The 21161-nt window shown below is 45.4% G+C and overlaps 9 protein-coding genes and 1 non-coding gene across 10 annotated transcripts; 4 read left to right on the forward strand and 6 right to left on the reverse strand.

Moving 5' to 3' along the window:
- Nucleotides 1-992: 992 nt before the first annotated feature.
- V2V93DRAFT_366067 (uncharacterized protein) lies at nucleotides 993-3803 on the forward strand. The gene is made up of 2 exons (XM_066909230.1): nucleotides 993-1128; nucleotides 1575-3803. The coding sequence occupies exons 1-2, from the start codon at nucleotides 1043-1045 to the stop codon at nucleotides 3493-3495; spliced, it is 2007 nt and encodes a 668-aa protein (XP_066766801.1). The 5' UTR covers nucleotides 993-1042; the 3' UTR covers nucleotides 3496-3803.
- Nucleotides 3594-7016, reverse strand: V2V93DRAFT_396534 (armadillo-type protein; the record flags this gene model as incomplete). Its single annotated transcript, XM_066912530.1, has 2 exons — nucleotides 3594-3854; nucleotides 3921-7016. The coding sequence occupies 2 exons, from the start codon at nucleotides 7014-7016 to the stop codon at nucleotides 3693-3695; spliced, it is 3258 nt and encodes a 1085-aa protein (XP_066766802.1). The 3' UTR covers nucleotides 3594-3692.
- A 255-nt stretch (nucleotides 7017-7271) lies between these two features.
- On the reverse strand, nucleotides 7272-7342 carry V2V93DRAFT_t22. The gene has a single exon. It is a non-coding gene; the product is annotated as a tRNA-Gly (tRNA).
- Nucleotides 7343-7850: 508 nt separating this feature from the next.
- On the forward strand, nucleotides 7851-10770 carry V2V93DRAFT_166822 (Hsp70 protein-domain-containing protein). Its single transcript, XM_066906915.1, has 2 exons — nucleotides 7851-8433; nucleotides 8489-10770. Exons 1-2 carry the CDS (start codon nucleotides 8197-8199, stop codon nucleotides 10655-10657), a joined length of 2406 nt encoding a protein of 801 aa, XP_066766803.1. The 5' UTR covers nucleotides 7851-8196; the 3' UTR covers nucleotides 10658-10770.
- V2V93DRAFT_366074 (Anp1-domain-containing protein) lies at nucleotides 10640-12488 on the reverse strand. Its single transcript, XM_066909231.1, has 3 exons — nucleotides 12272-12488; nucleotides 11531-12216; nucleotides 10640-11472 (listed from the first exon to the last, which is right to left on the reverse strand). The coding sequence occupies exons 1-3, from the start codon at nucleotides 12325-12327 to the stop codon at nucleotides 10883-10885; spliced, it is 1332 nt and encodes a 443-aa protein (XP_066766804.1). The 5' UTR covers nucleotides 12328-12488; the 3' UTR covers nucleotides 10640-10882.
- A 140-nt stretch (nucleotides 12489-12628) lies between these two features.
- V2V93DRAFT_366076 (maintenance of mitochondrial structure and function-domain-containing protein) lies at nucleotides 12629-14097 on the reverse strand. The gene is made up of 2 exons (XM_066909232.1): nucleotides 13608-14097; nucleotides 12629-13527 (listed from the first exon to the last, which is right to left on the reverse strand). The coding sequence occupies exons 1-2, from the start codon at nucleotides 13789-13791 to the stop codon at nucleotides 12788-12790; spliced, it is 924 nt and encodes a 307-aa protein (XP_066766805.1). The 5' UTR covers nucleotides 13792-14097; the 3' UTR covers nucleotides 12629-12787.
- Nucleotides 14098-14206: 109 nt separating this feature from the next.
- On the forward strand, nucleotides 14207-15752 carry V2V93DRAFT_366078 (adenylate kinase-domain-containing protein). The gene is made up of 5 exons (XM_066909233.1): nucleotides 14207-14461; nucleotides 14595-14647; nucleotides 14718-14872; nucleotides 14934-15211; nucleotides 15278-15752. Exons 1-5 carry the CDS (start codon nucleotides 14260-14262, stop codon nucleotides 15481-15483), a joined length of 894 nt encoding a protein of 297 aa, XP_066766806.1. The 5' UTR covers nucleotides 14207-14259; the 3' UTR covers nucleotides 15484-15752.
- Nucleotides 15664-17978, reverse strand: V2V93DRAFT_366080 (WD40-repeat-containing domain protein). The gene has a single exon (XM_066909234.1). The coding sequence runs from the start codon at nucleotides 17765-17767 to the stop codon at nucleotides 15824-15826; it is 1944 nt and encodes a 647-aa protein (XP_066766807.1). The 5' UTR covers nucleotides 17768-17978; the 3' UTR covers nucleotides 15664-15823.
- Nucleotides 17979-18247: 269 nt separating this feature from the next.
- On the forward strand, nucleotides 18248-19706 carry V2V93DRAFT_166339 (eukaryotic integral membrane protein-domain-containing protein). Its single transcript, XM_066906914.1, has 2 exons — nucleotides 18248-18794; nucleotides 18863-19706. Exons 1-2 carry the CDS (start codon nucleotides 18355-18357, stop codon nucleotides 19527-19529), a joined length of 1107 nt encoding a protein of 368 aa, XP_066766808.1. The 5' UTR covers nucleotides 18248-18354; the 3' UTR covers nucleotides 19530-19706.
- A 4-nt stretch (nucleotides 19707-19710) lies between these two features.
- On the reverse strand, nucleotides 19711-20908 carry V2V93DRAFT_378908 (uncharacterized protein; the record flags this gene model as incomplete). Its single annotated transcript, XM_066911983.1, has 2 exons — nucleotides 19711-20220; nucleotides 20282-20908. The coding sequence occupies 2 exons, from the start codon at nucleotides 20906-20908 to the stop codon at nucleotides 19711-19713; spliced, it is 1137 nt and encodes a 378-aa protein (XP_066766809.1).
- Nucleotides 20909-21161: the final 253 nt, after the last annotated feature.

Below are 21161 nucleotides of genomic sequence, written 5' to 3' on the forward strand. Positions count from 1 at the left end.
CATGGCACAATGCATCTTTGCGTGATGATCGGCGAGGATCACCGTCGGCGAACAATAACCATTGTTCACGTGATTAATAACAATACCCTGACCCCATGAAGCTGCTTCGGAGTTGCTGACATAACCCGCTCATCCTTATTCATCTCACTCATCCTTTCTCATAACTCTTACTCTCAAAGTCCACCACACTCGCAAATAGCAAGATCACGCACAATAGACCGCATCCGGATGAGCAAACCTGCATGAAAAAGAATCTCTTCACACTTGACAGTACATGTGACGACGCTATCGAGGCTGCTTCTATTCTGCTCCGCGCCAGCTCCGAGACCCAATCCCGCACTGCCTCCGCCCCCCCGGACAGCACTACTGCTTTCCCCGCCGTGCTCCATACTTTCCCCGGATTCGCGCCGGGGTCTGACTGTACCTGATAGAAGAGAAGAAAAAAACTCGGCCCGGTCGCCCATCGCCGAGATGACGGCGGCGTAGAAGGAGACGCGTGTCGGCGAGCGGGGCCGGTAGTAATCCGGCATAGCACCCACCCCCACCCGACTCGACATCCGGATGAGTCAGCTAGCAGTCATCCAACTGCGCTCAAGCCGCCGGGTCTGCGCTCGTCGTGCTGCTTCCGTCTGTTGATTTCGAGGTTATTTCATTCTCAATCGCGTCCTCGTGCTCGTGTCTAGCTAATTGCAGTCTCTGTGGGCGTGCGGAGAGACGGCTGCCGGCGTGAGCTGATCTCGCGGCACGCGTTTCTAGCAGATCTGAAAAGCAGTAGAAAAGAGCTTAAATAAAAGTAAAATAAAAATTACACAAACTAACAAAAAAATTATTACTATTATTTTATTATTATTATTGCAATTCTCATTCGTTCGCGCGCGTCAGCTTCCTTTCGCTGCGCTGCGAACTTGGTCGTCGCCGTCGTTGGGGAACTTTGCTATTTAGTTCCGCCCGCTCCTCTTCTCTCTTCCTCTCTCTTTTCTTCTTTCTCTACTGTTCTCTTTTCTCTCTCCCTCTCTCCCTCTTCTCTTCTCTTTCCGTCTCAATGCCTTCAAACGGTGCCCTCGCAGCCCCCGTCGTCGCCGAGGCTCACAACATTGTTGCAAATCCCGTCCCGCAAAAGTATTTTGAGTATGTACCTCGCTCACCCTCCTCCCTTCTCCACACCCAGTCCTTCTCGCAATCAGCTCCAGCTCCCACAGCAGTTCTCTTTTGTCGTCTTCTGTCCTTCGTCCAATGCTCTTTCCGCTCCATCGTCTGTTCTCGCTGCCGTGACGTTCTCGCATCCGACGTGTGCTCTTTCGAGGGACGCACTTAAACTTTTGCCGGCCCGAGGCTGCACCGCCGCCGCGTCCTGTTATGCGCAGTTCTCAGACCTACGTCTCCTCAGCCGCATCGCCTCCCAACAGCATCCCATTCCACTTAACTTTTCACCACTTATCTCTTGCTTGCGAGCTACAACAACATTACCACTGTCCCAGATCGTGCAGAGAGAAAGAGCATTCCGGAGATGTGGCTGTTGGATTTTTCTTCCTTTTATAAATTGGCCATAGCTAATCGCTTTTAACTCTGTTTAGAAAGCACCCCACAACCCCTCATCTCAATGGCCTCGACGAGTACCACAAGCTCTACAAAGAGTCCATCGAGAGCCCAGACACCTTCTGGTCCCGCATGGCTAATGAGCTGCTAACCTTCTCGCGTCCGTTCGACAAAGTCCAATATGGCGGCTTCGAGCACGGCGATGTTTCGTGGTTCCTCAATGGCCAGCTCAACGCATCCTACAACTGCGTCGACCGTCACGCTCTGCAAGATCCTGAACGCGTCGCCATTATCTATGAGGCTGATGAAGAAAAGGACTCCCGCAAAATTACCTATGGAGAGCTCTTGCGTGAAGTTTCCCGGGTCGCTGCCACTCTCCAGTCCTTTGGCGTCACCCGAGGCGACACCGTTGCCATCTATATGCCTATGATCCCCGAGGCCATCATCGCCCTTCTTGCCGTTACTCGTCTCGGCGCTCTTCACTCTGTTGTCTTCGCCGGGTTTTCTTCCGGATCGCTTGTTGACCGCATTGAAAACGCAAACTCAAAGGTCGTCATCACCACTGACGAAGGACGCCGTGGAGGCAAGGCCGTCTCCACCAAGCGCATCGTCGACGAGGCTCTTAAGTCTTGTCCCGACGTCAAGCACGTTCTTGTCTACAAGCGGACCGGAGCCGAGGTTCCCTGGACCGAGGGACGCGACTTTTGGTGGCACGAGGAGGTTGTCAAGTACCGCCCCTACTTTGCGCCAGTTGACGTGCCTTCCGAGCACCCTCTCTTCCTTCTTTACACCTCCGGTTCCACCGGCAAACCCAAGGGTGTCTTGCATACCACCGCTGGTTATCTTCTCGGCGCTGCCATGACTGGCAAGTACGTTTTCGACGTTCACCCCGGTGACATCTACTTCACGGCTGGCGATGTCGGTTGGATCACCGGTCACACTTATGTACTATATGCGCCTCTCCTATTGGGTGTCACCACTCTTGTCTTTGAAGGTACCCCTGCTTTCCCCAGCTTCTCGCGCTACTGGGACATCATTGAGAAATATAAGGCCACGCAGTTTTACGTCGCTCCGACCGCGCTGCGCCTTCTCAAGCGCGCTGGTGATGAATTTATACACCACGATCTTTCCTCAGTGCGTACACTTGGCTCTGTAGGTGAACCCATTGCTCCCGAGATCTGGCAGTGGTACCACGAAGTTATTGGCAACGAGGAAGCGCACATCGTCGATACTTACTGGCAGACCGAGACAGGCTCCAATATCATCACCCCTCTCTCTGGTGTGACTCCCACCAAACCGGGCTCTGCCTCGCTACCCTTCTTTGGTATTGAGCCTGCCATCATTGACCCCGTCACTGGCGAGGAACTTATTGGCAACGATGTCGAAGGCGTTCTCGCTATTAAGAAGCCGTGGCCCTCAATGGCGCGTTCAGTATGGAACTCGCACAACCGCTATCTTGAGACCTACTTGCAGCCCTACCCAGGCTACTACTTTACAGGTGATGGCGCAGGCCGCGATCACGAAGGCTACTACTGGATCCGTGGACGTGTCGACGACGTTGTCAACGTCTCTGGTCACCGTCTTTCGACCGCCGAAATCGAAGCTGCTCTCTTGCAGGACCACAATGTCGCAGAGTCCGCTGTCGTTGGCACTGCTGACGATCTCACTGGACAGGCCGTTAATGCCTTCGTTGTTCTCAAGCCTGTCATTGACGAATCGATCGCTGACATGAAGAAAGAGCTCATCCTTACGGTGCGAAAGTCCATCGGTCCCTTTGCGGCACCCAAAAACATCATAATTGTCTCAGATTTGCCCAAGACTCGCTCGGGCAAAATTATGCGACGAATTCTACGCAAGGTCCTAGCTGGCGAAGAAGATGGTTTGGGTGATATCTCTACTCTTTCCAACCCGTCTATTGTCGAGGAGATCATCACTACCGTCAAGGCTGGTCGCAAGTAAATTCTCTTTTATTTTTGCCTTTAGCTTTCGATTTGTTATTTCTTAGTTCATGTGGGTCATATAAAAGGGATTGCGTAGTACGTTATGTATTTTTTGTCGTTTATAACTTTCTTGTTATTCGTAATGCGATTTTTGGTCAGCCCTGCTATCCTGTTTTTTAAGATATATTTTGAGTTGTATATATTAATATTTTTTGTCTATCTTAACAGAGCTTTAAAGATTTGATTCCCAGTTTCTTGAAGTAGTTGCGCATCATCGCATGTAATCCAATCTGTTTCTCCCAATACTGTAGCTAACTCTTCTTCTCCTTCGATATCGGAGACGAGTAAGAACAATGCTTCAGCAGCGGTTTGTCGTGCCTAGTTTAATTTCATGCTCGTTAGATTTTTTGGTCTTAAAAAAGAACATCAAACCGAGAAACGTACCGATCTAATGTTGCCGATTAGAACTCCGACAACTTTCTTTGCTGCTGCTTCCTTCACTTTACTTCCGGTTACAGAAACTTCTACAATGCCGCAAAATAATGCAACTAATCCTCTCATTCTTGCAACGTTATTAGTTTTGGTAGCAAGGATAAGTAATCTTGCTGCTTTGTTGTAAATCGGGACGTACACTGATGTCGAGGCGTAAGCTTTCATCGAGCCGGTTTCGAATAAAAGTATGACTAGATCAGATAATTCAAACTCGCGTCGCGGCGGTGATGGCCTAGTTGTATCTGTTATGACTTCAGGTTTCTCTGTAAATGCGGCAACGACATTGTCGACAAATTTCTTTCTTTTCTCGCCATCTATTTCATCGTCTGAGGATAAGAATGCCACGGTAGCGTCACTGGATGCGCGAACAACGCTCTCGCCTGTACCTCCGCCTACGGACGCCGCTAAGCCGGCTAATGCAGATCGGGAAATTACTGTTTCGCTTGCACATATGCATAGAGGAATCAGGCGCTGATAGTATTCGCTGCTTTTTGCCTCTAGGATTTCAGTTGCAGTGCTCTTCTCACCAAGAATATTTGCGAGCTCGGCCGTCATCGCAGAGGGAGTCAGTATTGGTATTATAGTATACAGGCATTGGATAGCATGCAATCTTAATTTATCCATTTTCTCTAGTGCAATTCGAGCTAAATTTGCCAAACACGCCATTTCATCTTGCTTCGATGTAGCAGGGAAGAGTTCTTTTGCGTGACTTGTCAGAGTAGACATTGATGCTAATCGGATTTGCGAGCCGGTATCACCTCGCGTAGGAAGGATGGTGTAATCTTGCAATGCAAAATTAAGCGCTTGAAGAGCTTTGGACTTATCTAGTACCGACGACGAGAGTAAACTATTCAAAGTATCGATACTAGCAACTCGCACGGCAATGGCGTACTGCTTCTCTGACGATGATGCGATTTCAAGAATCTCAGAGACAATAGATTCAGGAAGCTTATCACCTAAGTTACCTAGCGCAAGCATATAACCGAACTTTCCAACCCTTGCATTCTCTAGCCATTCTGTCATATTTATGTGCGATGTCTGTAGTTGGGCGGCTGTAGCGCTGGCGGCGGCATGGAGTGCTTGTGTTTGCGTATCTTGCTCTGTTCTTGATAATGCGTTATCAAGAATTGACTGATAGATATGAGGGAGCTCCATATCGGCAGACACGAGAGAAGATGATGAAAGGATAACTTGTAAGGCCGCTTCGTATAGTGGCATTGCCGCGTGAGGAGGAAACTGGAGATCCTTTAGCAAGCTCACGAGACGCGGGAGCAGTAATCTATCAGTCGACATGGTGAGTAACTCTCCTAGAGCATACAGGCTTCCGTATTGCTCTTCTACTGATCCGGATACTACCGCTCGCTCAGCCATAATCAAGACTGTTGACGTAGTTTGAGATTCCACCCCTTTGTCTTTGGATAATAGAGCTACTACTCTGGCCGCCAATCGCCTTGTATCAATGTCCCAGCTATTAATCTTCTTCTCTAATAAGTAGTCCACCATCGCATTACTATCCGACATAATGCCTAGTTTATCCACCTGTCGCGAAACTTCAAGATAGGCATTCGTGCGATTTCCGATTGCAAAGTAATCTAAAGCTTGCACTAGTGCAATTCCCTTCTCAAGAGATTCCACAGCTTCAGGGTGTCTTCCGATACACTCTTGCACAGCTGCCGCTGCTGCTCTGCGATTGTTTATTTCCCGGTCGAAGCATCCTACAAGCGCGAGGTCTGCCAGAATATTCTGTAACTGGCCTCTTGTTTCGGTATCAGATTCCGCCAAAAGGTTTGGATAGTGTCTGAATAGAGACCATGCGGCATAGCATGCCGAGTCGCGTACGTTTGCCCCAATAGCGTGTGTGGCCTTACGAATTTCAAACCTCAATCCTTCATGAATTGTTCTAAATAGCTGGGAGGCATATTCCGATATTGGTAAGACGTGTCGTCGTAAAAGTTCCGCAAGGGCAAGTAAACCGCCTTGCCAGCGATCAGCGACTTTACCATCGCCGATATTATCAATAGGAAATGATGACAAAAATAAAGAGTCAATAATTTCCTTAACAAATAATCCGTCACTATCTATCTTTGCCATCGCAAGTGCTACTCGAGAAAAGGCTTTCGAAGCCGAGTATCGGACGAGAGTATCTTTATCTACAAGCAAAGACGTGAGTAGTTCGCTGATACATCTGTCAACTATTTCTGGAACTTCAGATACCGAGACCGCTAGCGCGCATAGGGATAATCGGTATGTGATTTTGCATAAAAGTTTCCGCAATTGATTATTTGAGCTAACCTCCGAGTTAGATCTAAGAGATTGATGAAGCAAAGACAAGTCATTAAGGTAAGGCTGTAATGCGTGTGCTTCTCCAAGGACGAGCATTTGCGCAATTGCGGATGCGGTTCCCAAAGTCTTGAAAATTGAACTCCTTGCCGTTGTATTTGCGTCGTCGATAAATTTGGGTAGGAAGTTCTGTAAGGTATCTGGCCTAGTTATTAATCGCGCTATTAACGTCGCTGCAGCCTCTCGCTCGCGTCCCGCGGTTCCTAGATACTTTTGTGAGCTTGCGTAGAGCCGGGCTGAGATGTCTGAGCCGACGGTTTCCAGTTTAAAAGGAGTTAAAGACAATCCTGCAAGCCATAGTAAAAGAATGTATCGCTCTTCCCATGAACTTTCATCTTCTTTACATTCTTCTACCGCATACGTAATTTTCTCAACAAGAGCAACGTCGTTGAACAAGAATTTACTAACCGTCTTTGCTCCTCTAATCTTGACCAGCACGTACAGCACTCTGAAATGCCATTTCTTCTTATCCCTCAATAGAGCTCGGCAGATTAAAATCACTGATTCTTCCAAAATCGGATCGATTAATTGCGGAGAATCTTGAAATGGTTCAATTTGCGAAACAAGTGAATCAGCATCAGAGTTGTCTTCACTCTTAACTTCAATTCTAAGTGCTTCGTCAAGTCGCTTTCTGAAATCACTTAATAATGTTGGTGCTGACTTTGTCAAATCCGGACAATCGTCGAAATCTGGATCTATTGCCGCCATCTCGGTTGCAAATCAATCAGCGATTCATGCACAGTACTTGCTAGAATGACAGATTGTATGTGTTTAGTGTTTTCGGCAACAACGCGTCGGTCGCTCTGTAAGTTTGCGTTTTAGATTGACGCGTATGATCGCGCTCTCATCTAATCTCTTTAACAGACTACGTCCACTACAGTAATTATTTAAACAAATTTGGTGCTAATAGACATATTTGCAAAGCAATCAAAAAGTTAGAGAGATAGTCAGATAAAAAAAAGATGCGTCAGCCCGGAGTCGAACCGGGGGCTCGTCGATGGCAACGACGAATTTTACCGCTAAACCACTAACGCTTACTTTAAATTCTTTGAGAAACTGGCAGTGGTAATGCCAAAATAATTCCTGCTGCCATCGGGTATCATGTTGTATGTGGTCTTCAGTTATATTTTTTGAGTAGTTCATTACAATAGAGCTGCTTTTTGTGACAGAAGAAAAAAATAGTCTTGTAAAAATTTTTTATTTTGTGGCACATAAGATAGGATCGTCTTCCGATGTAATGGTATTACCATCTTTATAAATATTTTATATTCATCACCGCTCTTTAGTCTAATATTTCGGGGTATCTATTTATTGTCTATGGTCTTAATTGCATGTATCAATTGGACCTTCATGTTGATTCATTCCTGGGCTTTTGCATAAGAAAAATTTACATCAAGATCAAGATTTGTTAACTAACACAGGTAATACTTTCTGTCCCATTTAGTATGTACGGCACTTGTTCCTAAGAATTTTGCGGCCATCTAATAACCGCTAGACATAGTTATTATTATCTTGCTACATTTGTCAATTGCTGTAATTTCAAAAAAACTACTTCGGATTCAGGAATCATAAAGTGCCTGTAAACATTTCTAGAGTTATATAGGCGAAGCTCAGGGGGCGCGCAGCTTAGGTTCTGCACACGTATCATTTTAAAGTGTGTGCCGGGGGAGATATTTACACGTCGCCAATTTGTGATTTGCTATCCGTATCTTCTTCTGTTTTTTTACTTTCCAAAAAAATTTTTCTTTGTGTCTCTGTTCGTTCTATTCAAGTTTTGAGATACTAGATATTTTTCAGTTACAGCTGAATAACTGAAGCTTTATCATTACGCAGTGCTTCTAACTATATTTCAGAAATTTGATTGATGATCTAAAATCAATACCTCAAGATGATTCATCTACACAGGCTTCTTCTCTCGATATTATTGACATTGGCAATTGTGCCAAGTGCTGTCCTTGGTGCAGTATTGGGAATCGATTTTGGCCAATCCACTACCAAGGCAGCTCTCGTGTCACCTGGAGTGCCATTCGAGATTGTTCTTACCCAGGATTCGAAACGTAAAGATGTGTCCGGATTAGCATTCAAAGGTGACGAGCGACTTTATGGAGGAAATGCAGCCACAATAGTAAGTTGTGTGATGTTAGTTTTGTACATGTTTGTATTCTGACTACAAAATATAGGCACCTCGTCTGCCTGCAACTTCTTTTCTCAACTTCAAGCCATTACTAGGAAAATCAGTTGATGCGCCCGAATCTGAGCTTTATCTTTCTCGACATCCTGGGTCGACTTTGATTCCGGCAGGGAATCGATCTACTGTTGCATTTCAAACTCCAGACTCATCATTTCCGGTCGAAGAACTTCTTGGAATGTCATTTTCTCATATCAAGAAACTTGCAGAGGGCATGCTTCCCAGGGATTCGGCGACAAACCACGTATACGAAATTGCAGTCACGATACCTCCTTACTTCAATTCTGTTCAACGGAAAGCGATTGTCGATGCCGCAGAGATTAGTGGTTTGAAAGTTGTCTCGTTGGTCACTGATGGCGTTGCCACGGCAATCAATTACGCTTCTTCGCGTACTTTCACCGCTGAAAAGCAATACCATTTCGTCATGGATATCGGCGCTGGATCTACTTCTGCTACATTAATCTCGTTTAGCGAGGGCAAGACAGCGGGATCACTATTTGGGAAATCGGCATTGACTATCACTGTTGAAGGAATCGGATATGATGAGACTCTGGGTGGAGATTTACTAGACGACCGAATGTTCCAGATTCTACTTACGAAATTTGCTAATTCTCATGGTTCGGGAATCGAGTCTAATTCCAGATCTTTGCTTCGTCTTCGTAAGGAAGCTGAGCGGGCAAAGACAATTCTTAGTGCGAATACCGACGTTCGCGTATCTATCGAAAGTCTCTATGATGACATTGACTTCCGAACAGTCATCACGAGAACCGAATTCGAGGACTCAATTCAAGATCTTTTGGTTCGTATTCAAAAACCGTTTGAAACTGCTCTTGCTAAAGCCGGTTTGGATATCTTGGACGTGTCTTCAGTAATTATCACGGGAGGTTCATCTCGGGTCCCTATTTTTCAGCAGGTGCTGATCAATGGCGTATTAAAAGGAGATGCGTCCAAAGTTTCAAAAAACGTGAACGCTGACGAAGCAGCGGTTTTGGGAGCGACATTCCGAGGAGTCGCTGTATCAAAACAATTCAGAACAAAGGATATCAACGTTATTGAAACGCTTGAAGATGGATTCTCGCTTACGGCTAAGAATCTTGACGGATCCGTCATCGGTTCTCAAGATTTGTTCCCTGCTGGATCGCTGATTGCAAGAAATAAAACGCAGATTCGTATAGATATCCCTGAAGATACTGATAATGCGATTCTGGAATTTTACGAAGGCAGCGCTAGTACTTTCCAATTTCAACTGCACGGCATTCAAAAATCTAAAGGCACAGTCTTGGCTGCGAATAATTGCTCACAATTATATCCGATCGTGGATGCAGAGATGTCTGTCAGTCGGACATTTGATGTTAGTGGCATTTCTTGGTTTTGCAATGTTACAATTCCAGCTCTGACTGAGGATGAACCTGAAAGCGAGGATCTTAAGCATAAGCTTTTCAATTTCTTCAATAAGGGGTCGTCGTCTTCAGATTCTGAGGATACATCGACATTGACCTCGACAGAGACATCCACGGGTGAGAACTCAGAGACTTCTTCTTCTGCTTCTGCTACTACTTCATCCAAGAAACCAAAGTCGACCTCGACACCTAAACCACGTACCGCCAAGCAGCCTATAAAATATAAAGTAACATACTCTGGTCCGAGAAATCTGGGACGCGCGACAAAGAGCACCTCCCAAGCGCGTCTGCGAGCATTTGATCGTCTTGACAGTGATCGACTTGCCCGAGAGTCAGCCCGAAACAACCTTGAGGCATATGCGTACCGGATCCGAGAGTGGATTGAGTACGAGAATATTCGATTCATGGAGCATTCCAATGAGGATGAGCGTCAATCCTTCTTGCAAAAAGCGCTGACTACTTTGGATTGGCTATATGAGGAAGGAGAAAGTTTACTTAGTGAGAGTCTAAACGAAAGGTTAAGTGAGCTGAAGCAATTTGAAGAGTTGGTAACTGCTCGCGAGAAAGAAAAGCTATCGAGCTTGCAAGAATTGCTGCATCCGAAGACTAGCATTGAGGAGGAAGCATTTACGATTCTGCCTATTGATACAGATAATTTGTCTGCATCTACGACGGTTATGGAGGAAGCTGCTTCTGCTACTGAGACTCCTACGGAGGAGACGATTATCAATGAGCCAGAGGCGGTGCATGATGAGCTGTAATTTCTCATTACAGGATGGAGGATATGTGTGATCAAAGTAATTTAGATTTCTTGATATTAGACGTACTTGACGATGTAAATATCGAAGCAGCTTGTTGTATGGGTATGGAATTTTGTGTGCGCCAGATTAGTGGAGAAACAATAAGCTGTTCTTATAAATTTATACAGTTTGTTATTTTGATGCAACATATAATCCCGAAACTATATATACCGTTATCCTCCTCAGTCATGCCGAAGTGGTCTTAGGCGAATCTCGCTCGGCGCTAGCATGCTGTTCGTTTTGTGGTGGAACCTGAGGAATTTGAAACTCGACTTCCTGAGCCTCTTGTTCTGCCTCTTTCGCAGCCTTTTCTTTCCTTGTCATCATTCGTCGTTTGGCGCCTCCCTTTTTCGGCTGCTTTGATATATCGTCTACACTTGCTTCAAAAACATGCCAAATCACATAATTAGGAAGACCCACGACTCTATAGCCCATTCTTCTCGCCATTTTGCCAAAGCCTTCAGTCTCAGCATGATTCATGAAGGCAAATCCTGGGAAATGAGCCCCAGATCTAAATACGTCTGCTTTAACTAAAATCGATACGCCCCCTACACCATCTAAATCAACCTCTTCATGAATATCGCCTTCTGTACTGCGTGAGTAAGCAAGATGTGGACGCCATGTTGCATATTCTGCATAACCTTCGACGATAACAGCGTCTTCGGGAAGAGATTTGGCGAGATCAAGACCGGCGTCGCTTTCCTGCCATGCATTCAGGTCGTAGGGCTGTTCGCGTTGTTCACCGCCTAGCCATTCTGGTAGCGGTCGCCATATATCTGTTGAAAGTAAGTTAGAATTCAGATCTTTAACTAATTGTAAGAAAAAATTACATACTGGGAGTAACGACATCTTTGTCGTGTAGCATCAGATCTTCAAGAATCGACTGCGGTGAAATTTCAATATCTGCATCACGCCAATACACCCAACTATGCTCAGGTCGCAGCGCGGCAGACAATAACCAATTTCTTGCACGGCCCATTAATTTTCTTCTTGGGCCTTGAGCTGCAAATCCGTGTCGATCTGAAAATCCTTGACCCACGATTTGACCAAAGTCCTTTTCAAAAATATCTGCTCGATTGTAGTGCAAATCGGGAATAGAATCGCCTTGTATGTCTTCTAGTAACTGAGTAAGCACAGCTAGTGTGTTATCTTCAGAATCTGATACAAGAAACGATAGATCAATCAGTGAATGTGGATAAGAGATATTTCGAAGATGAGAAAAAAGTAATGGTAAGTGATCAGATGCATCACGCAGCGGAATGCAAATTAAAACTCGCTCTTCTGTAGACGCTGTCCAACCCGAGGCAGTAGCTCTTGAGTCGGCCAAGTCATAATAAACTATATTGGAATCAGAGGGGAACTTTTTAAATCGTGACTTGAAATTAGGTTCACGATAGGGAAGGAAAGAATATAATGAAAAAAGCAGTGATATGCTAAACACGATTATTATCAGGACTAATGGACGGCCTCTTATTCGACTATGCTTTGCGACTTTGAACGATTTTTTGCGAACGTAATATCTTCATGTTTAGTTAGCACATCTTGAAGTAAGTGGAAACAGAGAGAAAAACGCACTTGTCGGCCGGTGACCACTGCGGAAGTTTGCTTTTGCTATCTGCTCGTCGAATCATTATCGCAACGTCCCCTCCCTATCAAGCGGTAACGACTAAGTAATGAAAAATAAAAGCAAAAATAGGTAATGGATTTGCGTATAATGGCCTGGGTTTCTGATCATATGCTTGAGCGGGGAGGAATCCTCAGTATGAGAACTAGTGCCTATGACGATTGTGGTTCGCCGTTGTCCGCGCGTTGGGATTTGTAAATCTCAGGGAGGTTCAGCCGCGTGAAGCGCGCGACGAACATTTATTTATATGGATATTGGATGTTATTTTGTGACCTTCATAAAAGCATAGTTATATTTTAAAATACGAGATTTGGTTTTCTGGCTTCTTCGAATTTTTGTTTTCGTTACTTATAAATAAATGGAAAAAATCAAAGTCTAGCGCTATCCGTCATACGTAAATATTACAATATATGCTACAAGAAATATGTGCAGAAGTGATATATTTTGTTGTACAAATGGAATATGCGCTAAGCAGACTGCTCTACCTTGTTTTCAATCAAATCATGGAAAGCAATAATAGCTCTAATCAGCGAACTCAGATATATCGTCATAAGTTCGTCGTTTGTCTTAATTGTAAATGCTCGGCTAAGCTCACTCTTCTCTATACCTCCACCCGCAATGGCCTTCTCTTTGGCCTCGGCAGAAGGAGTAGACAAGTTAGGAAGAAGGTTAAACATGTCTTGTAATTTGTTTAAGATGATGTGATTCACCGCTAATTCGCCACTGACAACTTTGGCCAGATATGTGGCAATTTCGTTTAGTCTGTGATGAAGACCCTTGAGGGACTGTAATTGTTGAGTGAGACGAGTAGACAGAGTTCCGACAGCTCCGTCACGGATATCTCGCAATAAGTGCTCGACACCGATTTCCTCTGCTTCTTCGGCCTCGATGAGCGAAGGAGTGTGCACGAATGTACGCGAAGTAGCGGAGCCATCGTCCTTGATCTCTTCGACGGCAAAGTACGCATCTGTAGGCACGTTGATGCTCTTGAGGTGCACATCGACGACAACGAGGAGAGGATTCGGGGTGTATCGCTTAAAGAGGTCGTTGATTTCGAGATCAGCAGAGTGGCGCTTGGGGCCGGTGTGATACCATCCAATCAATTTTTCACGCGCGTTGACTTTTTTGAACATGTCGTTCATCATTTCGACATAGTTGTGGTCCAAGAACCAGACAGAGGGGTCCTTGTCGTCTTCTTCGAAGGGAACTGCAGCAATGACGATAGTTAGTTAAGACTGCGCCAGAGTAAAGAGCGGATTAAGATAACAGTAAAAACGGCAAAAATACCTGCAAAACTATTTGCAACTCTAACGACAGATCCGCTGCTCTTCCCTAGAAGAACGCCCACGACGCGCTTTTTGGTGCCCTTGGCAGTGCGGTTGTAGTGGTCGACTACGGAGAGTAGGACCAGCGGCGCGACGGTGACTGACTGGCTGACCTGCGTGATAGCATCGGTGGTAGCTGCAGGCATGACTGCTTCTTGTCTGTCTGATCCGGGTCTCGGGAGCGATGGATACGAAACGGGCGAGCGGGATCAGCGAGTGGAAGTTGGAATTCTGGAGATGGATTCTGGAGAAGTGTATGGATGAAGCATCGAACACTGACATGGACAGAGTTTGAGCATCCCAAAGCAGAAGACCTTACCCTCGAGGAACTTGATTGGGCGAAAAGACAGAGCACAGCAGTGGGCTCCTAGTTGCGACCGTCGCCGGCGATAAGATAAGATAGCGGCATTCGGTGGATTAGCAGTGGCCCAAGGCATGGAATTGGTTCTGCCTATGGACTCTGCTCTGCGGGATCCCGAGCGGGATGTCGGACGGGCGGGAGGAGCGAATTGCTGCAGCGCAAGGGGTTTGTACCGAAAGCCCACCCCCCAGCACAAAGAACCAAGCTCGTTCTCGTTGTCGGCTGCCTCCACTTGCTACCTCTTTAACCAAATATGTCAGACGACAAAGTAGTTTTCACCTTCAAGGGTGCTCTTGCCCTCGCGTCTATGATGCCTTCCAAGGACTTTGTTTCCGAGGTCAACTACAACCCCAAAATGGTCGAGCTCAAGAAATGCTTTACCGGCGACGACAAGATCATTCGCGACATTTACACCCCTCACATCCGCATCGTCCTTATGGGACCTCCTGGAGCCGGTATGCCTCAATTAGCTTTGCATTCTCAGACACTCTTTAGTAGTGTGCTTTGCAGTTACTGTTGCTATCGCAGAGATTATAGAGTACCAGAAAAAAAAAGTTCAGTTATACTGACACTCATTGTGTTTTATAGGCAAGGGAACTCAGGCTCCAGTTCTCAGCAAGTACTTCCAAGCCTGCCATCTGGTATATACTCAAATTTTATTTGCTCCATTTTTTCTTGCGACTTTTCACTAATTGCGGCAATTCTCCTCAGTCGACTGGTGATATTCTTCGCTCGCACGTCTCGAAAGGCACCGAGCTTGGAATACAGGCCAAGGAGATCATGGACAAGGGTGGACTTGTCTCTGACGATATCATGGTCAACATCATTAAAGATGAGCTCGAGAACAATATCTCTTGCAAGAACGGGTTGGTTGCCTTAATTATACTTACAATTGATTATCTATAATGTCATACTAATCATGAATAGTTTCATTCTCGACGGTTTTCCACGCACCGTTCCCCAGGCCGAAAAACTTGGCTCCATGCTTGTTTCGCGCAATGAGCCTCTCGAGAAAGCTGTCGAGCTCGTCATCGACGACTCCCTTCTTGTCTCGCGTATCACTGGCCGCCTCGTCCACCCCGCCTCTGGCCGTTCGTATCATACCGAGTTCAACCCGCCAAAGGTTGAAATGACCGACGACGTTACTGGCGAGCCTCTGATCCAGCGCTCGGACGATAACGTTGAAGCTCTTAAGAAGCGCCTAGGTATCTTTTCCGTATCTTTCTCCTCACGTATTTGTTTTCAATTTACTAATCAGTCTTCTCAATAAGTGACCTACCACGCGCAGACTGAGCCCATTGCCGCATTCTACAAGGACCAGGGTATCTGGACCGGCATCGATGCGGCCCAGAGCCCCGAAAAGGTCAGCACCGCTGTTAAGAACTCTCTCGGATGGGAGAAATTTGTCAACGCTCTCTCATTCCACAAGTACAATGAGCTAAAGGCTTCATACCTTGAGGCTTCTAAAAAGAATTAAGTGATGGTATATCTAGCTTCTGTTGCTTCTTTACTCTTGTCGGTTTTTGGGTAGTATATAAGTATTCGAATGAACCCGAGTCGAGGTTCTGACATCCGAGATTAAAAAAGGGTGAATGGTCGTCATAGTCTTTTTTTTATCAATGTACTTTTATTTTAATTGCACATTACTTAGAATATAGTTGTATCAAATTTATATTTGTAATACATACCACACACTCTAATTGTTTGATATGAGAAAAGTAACGATAATAGAAGATAACATGAAAATATATTGGCCTTAAATACCTAGCAGCTAATAGCACAAGAACAATTAATTACTCCAAATACATCCTACATCTTTAACCTTTATAATATATAATACAACTCTTTCCCCGCGCCATCACGGCCAGTCGAGTATCTCCCTTTCCCTTTATGCTACTAGTCGAAACAGCAGTGACACCGCCAAGACCTCCATAAATCGACTGAGCTAATATTTTATGACTGCCTCCGTTATTACTAAGCTCCCATGCATTGACGACACCGTCTTTTGATCCCGTGATAACTCGCATCCTTTGATTTGAGCCTCCACTAGAGCTATCCCCATTGCTCTCTTTGACAGGTAATCTCACCACATCAAAGGCGAAAACCGGATAACTGTATTCTATACGAGCGAGCATCGACCCGTTACTTAGATCCCAAACTCGTAGTCGCCCAGCAAGATCACCCGATACCAAAATCCTACTTTTTTCAGGATCACTCTCAGAGACTTTTAGAGCGATCACGCCGGTGTGGTGTCCTTCGAGAACGTATTTTTCTGATCGTGTTGATAAATCCCATACACGAATGCTGTGATCTTGCGAGCCGGAAACTAGTAGCTCTGGGCTATTAATGCTTTTTGCAGAATAACGAAGCACATTAACAACATTTGAGTGCCCTATCAGCGAATAATTCGGACTTACTTCGTGGCCTTTCAGAGCAGCTCCCAGACCAAATACATCAATTGCACCTTTTTTACCAGTTGTAGTCGCTACTGACATTGTCGCAGGTAATATCTTCAGATCTGATATTGAATTTTTGTCGCCTTCCACAGGATCATTGCTGGTATCGCCTGATACAAAAAACGATATTGGGGTTTCAGTCTCCGAGCAACACCACATGGCAGCATTTCTTAGACAGTCAATAGCCACGAGATAAAGTTTTTCTTCTATTGTCACAAACTCCAGAGATAATATTGGCGCATCATATAATCCATGTAGCACCTTTTTCAGTGAAGTGTTTGTGTCCGATGTATCCCAAAGCTGTATCTTGCCAGAGTACGTACCCACCGCTAGCATATTCGAACTGAGCGCGGCGCCAGATATCTCTTCAGCAGCTTCTAATTTTATTTGCGCTTGAGACGTAGGCTCTGGGGATTTTTCGGAAAACGTATATAGAAACATTGTCGACGATGACGTCGACACTGCCATTCGCAAACCGTCGGCACTCCATATACTGTCAATAGCCGACGAAACGCCTGACAGATAAACAGGGTTTTGTGGTTGTCGTTCAGGTTTTGGAATAGCATTATTTGATAGGCTGCTTGCCACTGCAGCTGTTAGAATAGCAGATGGTTCCGAAGCGGGAGGTTGATGAAATAGATTCGTAGTTGCTGTACTCATTGTTCGGACGTGCGAGGTTTTTACTCGCTTTTTATCTTCGTCAGAATCGATTTCTGTTGACTTGGGAGGGTTGTCATCTTCCATAGAGTGCTTTCGAACTGTAAGTCGTGAGGAAGTCACCGCGGATGGTTCTACGCTCAACTTATCTGCGGCAGGTTCATCCGAAACTTTGACGTTCTGCAAAAGTAACGGAGGTGGGCTGTCTCTCATTTCCAGATCTCCAGACGGTTTTTCTTTCTGAGAATCAGCCGGAAGAGACTCTGCAGTGACTGACAAAGATGGCTCGGGTGAAGCAGTCGCAGTCGTTGTCGCATTCGTTATTACAGACGGATTGGCTGACTCCGCAGTGTCTTCAATTTCCGGACGACGCTCGATTCTTTTGACACCAGCACTTGAAAAAAGATCAAATTCAGCCGGCGTAGATAGTTGGTCGCCGTTTGGAGCGAGTGTAGATTCGATCTCCATATACTGCAAGCCCTTCTGAAAAACGTTTACAAGGAGACCGACGGGAGTCACAGATGCGTAAGAGGCATCCAGCGTGTTCGCTGCAGTCTCATCCTGAAATACATAAGTCGACCTCGAAAGGCCGGACTCTTGCATGTACCGCCATATAAGATAGTTCAATTCCCGAGAGGATATTGACATGTTGACTGAAGTTACCAGCTCGGTGATTGGATGTAGAGTTCAAAGACATCAAACCACAGCAAACGACGGAAGCAAACAGCAGTCAGCTGCTAGCATTTGGACGACCCAGACAAGAGGGCGGAAGTATGTTGCTGCTGTAGCACTAGTTTTTTGCTGATAGCAGACTGGCTGGTGGTGGCCGCGAAAAATGGTTTCAACAAACAAATTGAATAGGAATGGAGGATTGTCGCATCCGTGGCACGGTGTTCCGGTTAGAGCTGACAAATATGTGGCCCTTGTACCTTTTGGCTGCTTTTGTGCATCCTGTCCCACCGTCTGCAGCCAAATAGATATAAGTTCACACTTGCGCCTGGTTAGCGTGCTAAACAGTTGAATTGAGAGAAATACATCCGGCAAAATTTGCTGCTGACTACGTGAACTTGTCGCTTAAGGCTGGAGTATCTTGCAGTGTTCATGCGCTCGGATCGCGGCCTTTATTTATACAGTACGAATCTGTTTAATATCTCATCCAGCAATTTTCACATTCTTGCCTTTATCTACTCCGAAATTTTTCTCGGTCACTAGAATCCCGTTAATTTTATTTGAGCATGGCGCGTTTGGGTTTCTCGCCCTCTGGCGGCCTTCTCAGGGTCAACCTGCCACCACTCACTCGAACTACCATCATAATCACCATTGTTTTGTCTACAATCGTCGCCATCATTCGCTACTCTGCGTATTTTACAATGAAACCATCAGAGTTATACAGAACGCCCCAACTATCGGATATCTATGTGGCATATCTCTCCATTATTCCAGTTCATTCTGTTATCTTTCCTTGGACATTGTTCACAGCTACGTACGTTGAGCAAAATATCTTGTCATTGATAGTTTCTATTGCAACATTAGCGTATGGCGCAAAATATTGCGAACGTGTATGGGGGTCTATGGAACTGGCGAAGTTTTTGGCAATCGTGGGAATTCTCTCCAACTTCATTGTCTTTCTCATTAGTATACTTGCTTATGCAATTACTTCAGATACTGTCATAGAGTATGTGCCATTTGAATCAGCCTTACCTGACTTGTTTTTTTGTGGCGATTTACTAACTTAATCACCAGATTCGTGAATATCCACGGCGGTGTGGCCTTACAGTCCGGTTTCCTCGTTGCCTTCAAACAGATGGTTCCTGAACATACCGTCGTCCTCTTCAGGGGTCTTATAAAAATCCGAGTAACCCAGCTCCCTGGTTTATTATTGCTAGTCAACTCGCTATTAGGCATATTTGGAGCACCCGTCACCGCTATGCTGACTTGGGCTGGCTTTTTTACGTCGTGGATCTTTTTGCGCTTTTATCGAGTTTCAAATCTTCCATTTGGTGCCGAGTATTACTCTGCATCTGTACCCGGAATGCTCCCTGCACCAGCTACCGCCGAGCAGCCAGCAGCCACTAGAGGCGATGCCTCAGACACATTTTCATTTGCAAACTTCTTTCCGGACGCGGTATCCCCTCTCGTATCTTATATTTCCGAAAAGATTTTTGCTGTTTTCGTCAAGCTCCATTTATGTACGCCATTCTCACAGGAAGATGTAGATGCGTCAAACGTAAGAAACGGCCCACTACGGCAAAGATTTGTTGCTCCACTACCAGGTAGTGCACGAGCTGAAGCCGAAAGACGACGAGCTCTGGCTTTGAAAGCTTTGGATCAGCGACTCTCACAGAGTAAGAAAGACACAATTGGAGAACTTGGTGAAACTACATTCACACCAGAAGAGAATCAAAGTTGATAGGAGTGCGATGTGGGTTTATGTAGAATGAGGAACGAAGGCGCATATCCTGCTGCAGGGCATAATGTTACCGTTTTCTCATTGGTTTTCTACAGTGAGAATTATGGTTCCAAACTTTATACTCCCCAGTAATACAATAATTCAAACGCCATCAAATTTCTATGTCATTCTCTTTTGTTCATTAATTTTGCTCCCAACCAGGACTAGAGGATGCTATAGTTTCAACTGCAACTTGAACGGCGGCGGCAGCAGACACGGGAGTAGTTGCAGCACGAGAATATCTAAGAGAAGGATCGATTCCAGAATCAGGGTCCTCAGACACTTGAAACGTAACTTCCTCTGCTGCATCACTTTGAGTTCTCTGACTATTTTCTGCGTTGATAGTGGATTCATTATCCGGAGAGGCTGATGTGCTGTGCAGAACCTTTTGCCGATATATCCAAGCCTCTAATTTCTCTTTTATTTCGTCATCGTTCTTTCCTTCCGCGGCTCGGGCAACCATTTCTTCCCATTTTGAAACATCTTCCTCATAAATCTTCTGTCGACCCTTATTCAAGATCAAGGCTTGCCGATAGTTGACGAATTTCTGATATGCATCCTTGCAGGCAGCGTCATCTTTCCATACAGAGTAAGCGGCTAAAACGTCATTCTTGTTTGGTTCCTTTAAAGATTCAAAAAAGGTATTAAATTCCTGTTAAGTCTGAGTGTTAGGTCTATTAATTTACAAATTCGGAATACGAAAGCAAACATACGGCTTCAATCTTGGCATCATCATTGCCTAGTCTTGCCCGAGATCGCTGTATAGCTTCTTCAATTGAGACAAACGTCATATTCTGATCTGTGAATGACACCATCCAGTGACTTTGCATATACATGAAAGGGTTTTCAGAGGGAGGCTCGACGTTAGCTAATACCGGAGGAGGTGGCTTAGGAATTGACATCTTCTTCTTGAGTGCTCGTCTCTGAAGTCCCGATTTCTTATCAGATAACTTGCATTTATCGTATATTGCTGGAGGACCCCCATGCTTCTCTGCAAGCTCCTTTGCATCTATTGACCTTCGGACCCGATACCGGTGCTGCGCAGCGGCACTATGCCGTCGTCGTTCTTCTTCTGAGAGCTTTGTCCGCTTGATTTCTGCCTGATGATACTGTGCATGAGCGCGGCCGTCGGCGCTGTCAGCGCGCATTCTGCGAGCCACATGCTCACGAATAGATCTCTGACTTTTCGACAGGAATTTTTTATCGCATACTGGACAGCGGAAAACCTCTAACTCTGGCGATACAAGAGATGGTCGTTCGCCGTCAGGACTGTGGTGGATTACCTGAAGTACGCCTTCGCCATACTTTGCGTTATCTTCAGGCAGCGCCGGTGCAGACATTGTTTATAAACAAAAAATAAATACCTAAATCATAGTACAGTCAGAAAGATGTGGCATACTTTGGATACTTATGGGCCTGTTTACGCGTCCGAACCAGATATAGGGATCTTGTTGCTGTGATGGTGTGAGCGCGATACGAGTGGAGCATAACCGGTGGTTAGTTGGCTTTTTACATATACACATGACTACAAAATTTTCTCATATAATACCCTAACCCGTACACATCTTGCATTCTCAAAAACGACTTGCAACT

Source organism: Kockiozyma suomiensis (genome assembly GCF_038497685.1).
Source record: "Kockiozyma suomiensis strain NRRL Y-17356 unplaced genomic scaffold V2V93scaffold_4, whole genome shotgun sequence".
Lineage (NCBI taxonomy): Eukaryota > Fungi > Ascomycota > Lipomycetes > Lipomycetales > Lipomycetaceae > Kockiozyma > Kockiozyma suomiensis.

Bases quoted from the DNA above. Each gene is read 5' to 3' on its own strand.
- V2V93DRAFT_366067 (XM_066909230.1), top strand. From the start codon at position 1,043: ATGCCTTCAAACGGTGCCCTCGCAGCCCCCGTCGTCGCCGAGGCTCAC. The intron at 1,129-1,574 runs GTATGTACCTCG...AACTCTGTTTAG, and splicing joins GTCCCGCAAAAGTATTTTGA to AAAGCACCCCACAACCCCTC.
- V2V93DRAFT_166822 (XM_066906915.1), top strand. From the start codon at position 8,197: ATGATTCATCTACACAGGCTTCTTCTCTCGATATTATTGACATTGGCA. The intron at 8,434-8,488 runs GTAAGTTGTGTG...TACAAAATATAG, and splicing joins GAGGAAATGCAGCCACAATA to GCACCTCGTCTGCCTGCAAC.
- V2V93DRAFT_366074 (XM_066909231.1), bottom strand. From the start codon at position 12,327: ATGATTCGACGAGCAGATAGCAAAAGCAAACTTCCGCAGTGGTCACCG. The intron at 12,217-12,271 runs GTGCGTTTTTCT...CTAAACATGAAG, and splicing joins CAGTGGTCACCGGCCGACAA to ATATTACGTTCGCAAAAAAT. The intron at 11,473-11,530 runs GTATGTAATTTT...TACTTTCAACAG, and splicing joins CAAAGATGTCGTTACTCCCA to ATATATGGCGACCGCTACCA.
- V2V93DRAFT_366076 (XM_066909232.1), bottom strand. From the start codon at position 13,791: ATGCCTGCAGCTACCACCGATGCTATCACGCAGGTCAGCCAGTCAGTC. The intron at 13,528-13,607 runs GTATTTTTGCCG...TCATTGCTGCAG, and splicing joins AGTTGCAAATAGTTTTGCAG to TTCCCTTCGAAGAAGACGAC.
- V2V93DRAFT_366078 (XM_066909233.1), top strand. From the start codon at position 14,260: ATGTCAGACGACAAAGTAGTTTTCACCTTCAAGGGTGCTCTTGCCCTC. The intron at 14,648-14,717 runs GTATATACTCAA...AATTCTCCTCAG, and splicing joins ACTTCCAAGCCTGCCATCTG to TCGACTGGTGATATTCTTCG. The intron at 15,212-15,277 runs GTATCTTTTCCG...CTTCTCAATAAG, and splicing joins AGCTCTTAAGAAGCGCCTAG to TGACCTACCACGCGCAGACT.
- V2V93DRAFT_366080 (XM_066909234.1), bottom strand. From the start codon at position 17,767: ATGTCAATATCCTCTCGGGAATTGAACTATCTTATATGGCGGTACATG.
- V2V93DRAFT_166339 (XM_066906914.1), top strand. From the start codon at position 18,355: ATGGCGCGTTTGGGTTTCTCGCCCTCTGGCGGCCTTCTCAGGGTCAAC. The intron at 18,795-18,862 runs GTATGTGCCATT...CTTAATCACCAG, and splicing joins ACTTCAGATACTGTCATAGA to ATTCGTGAATATCCACGGCG.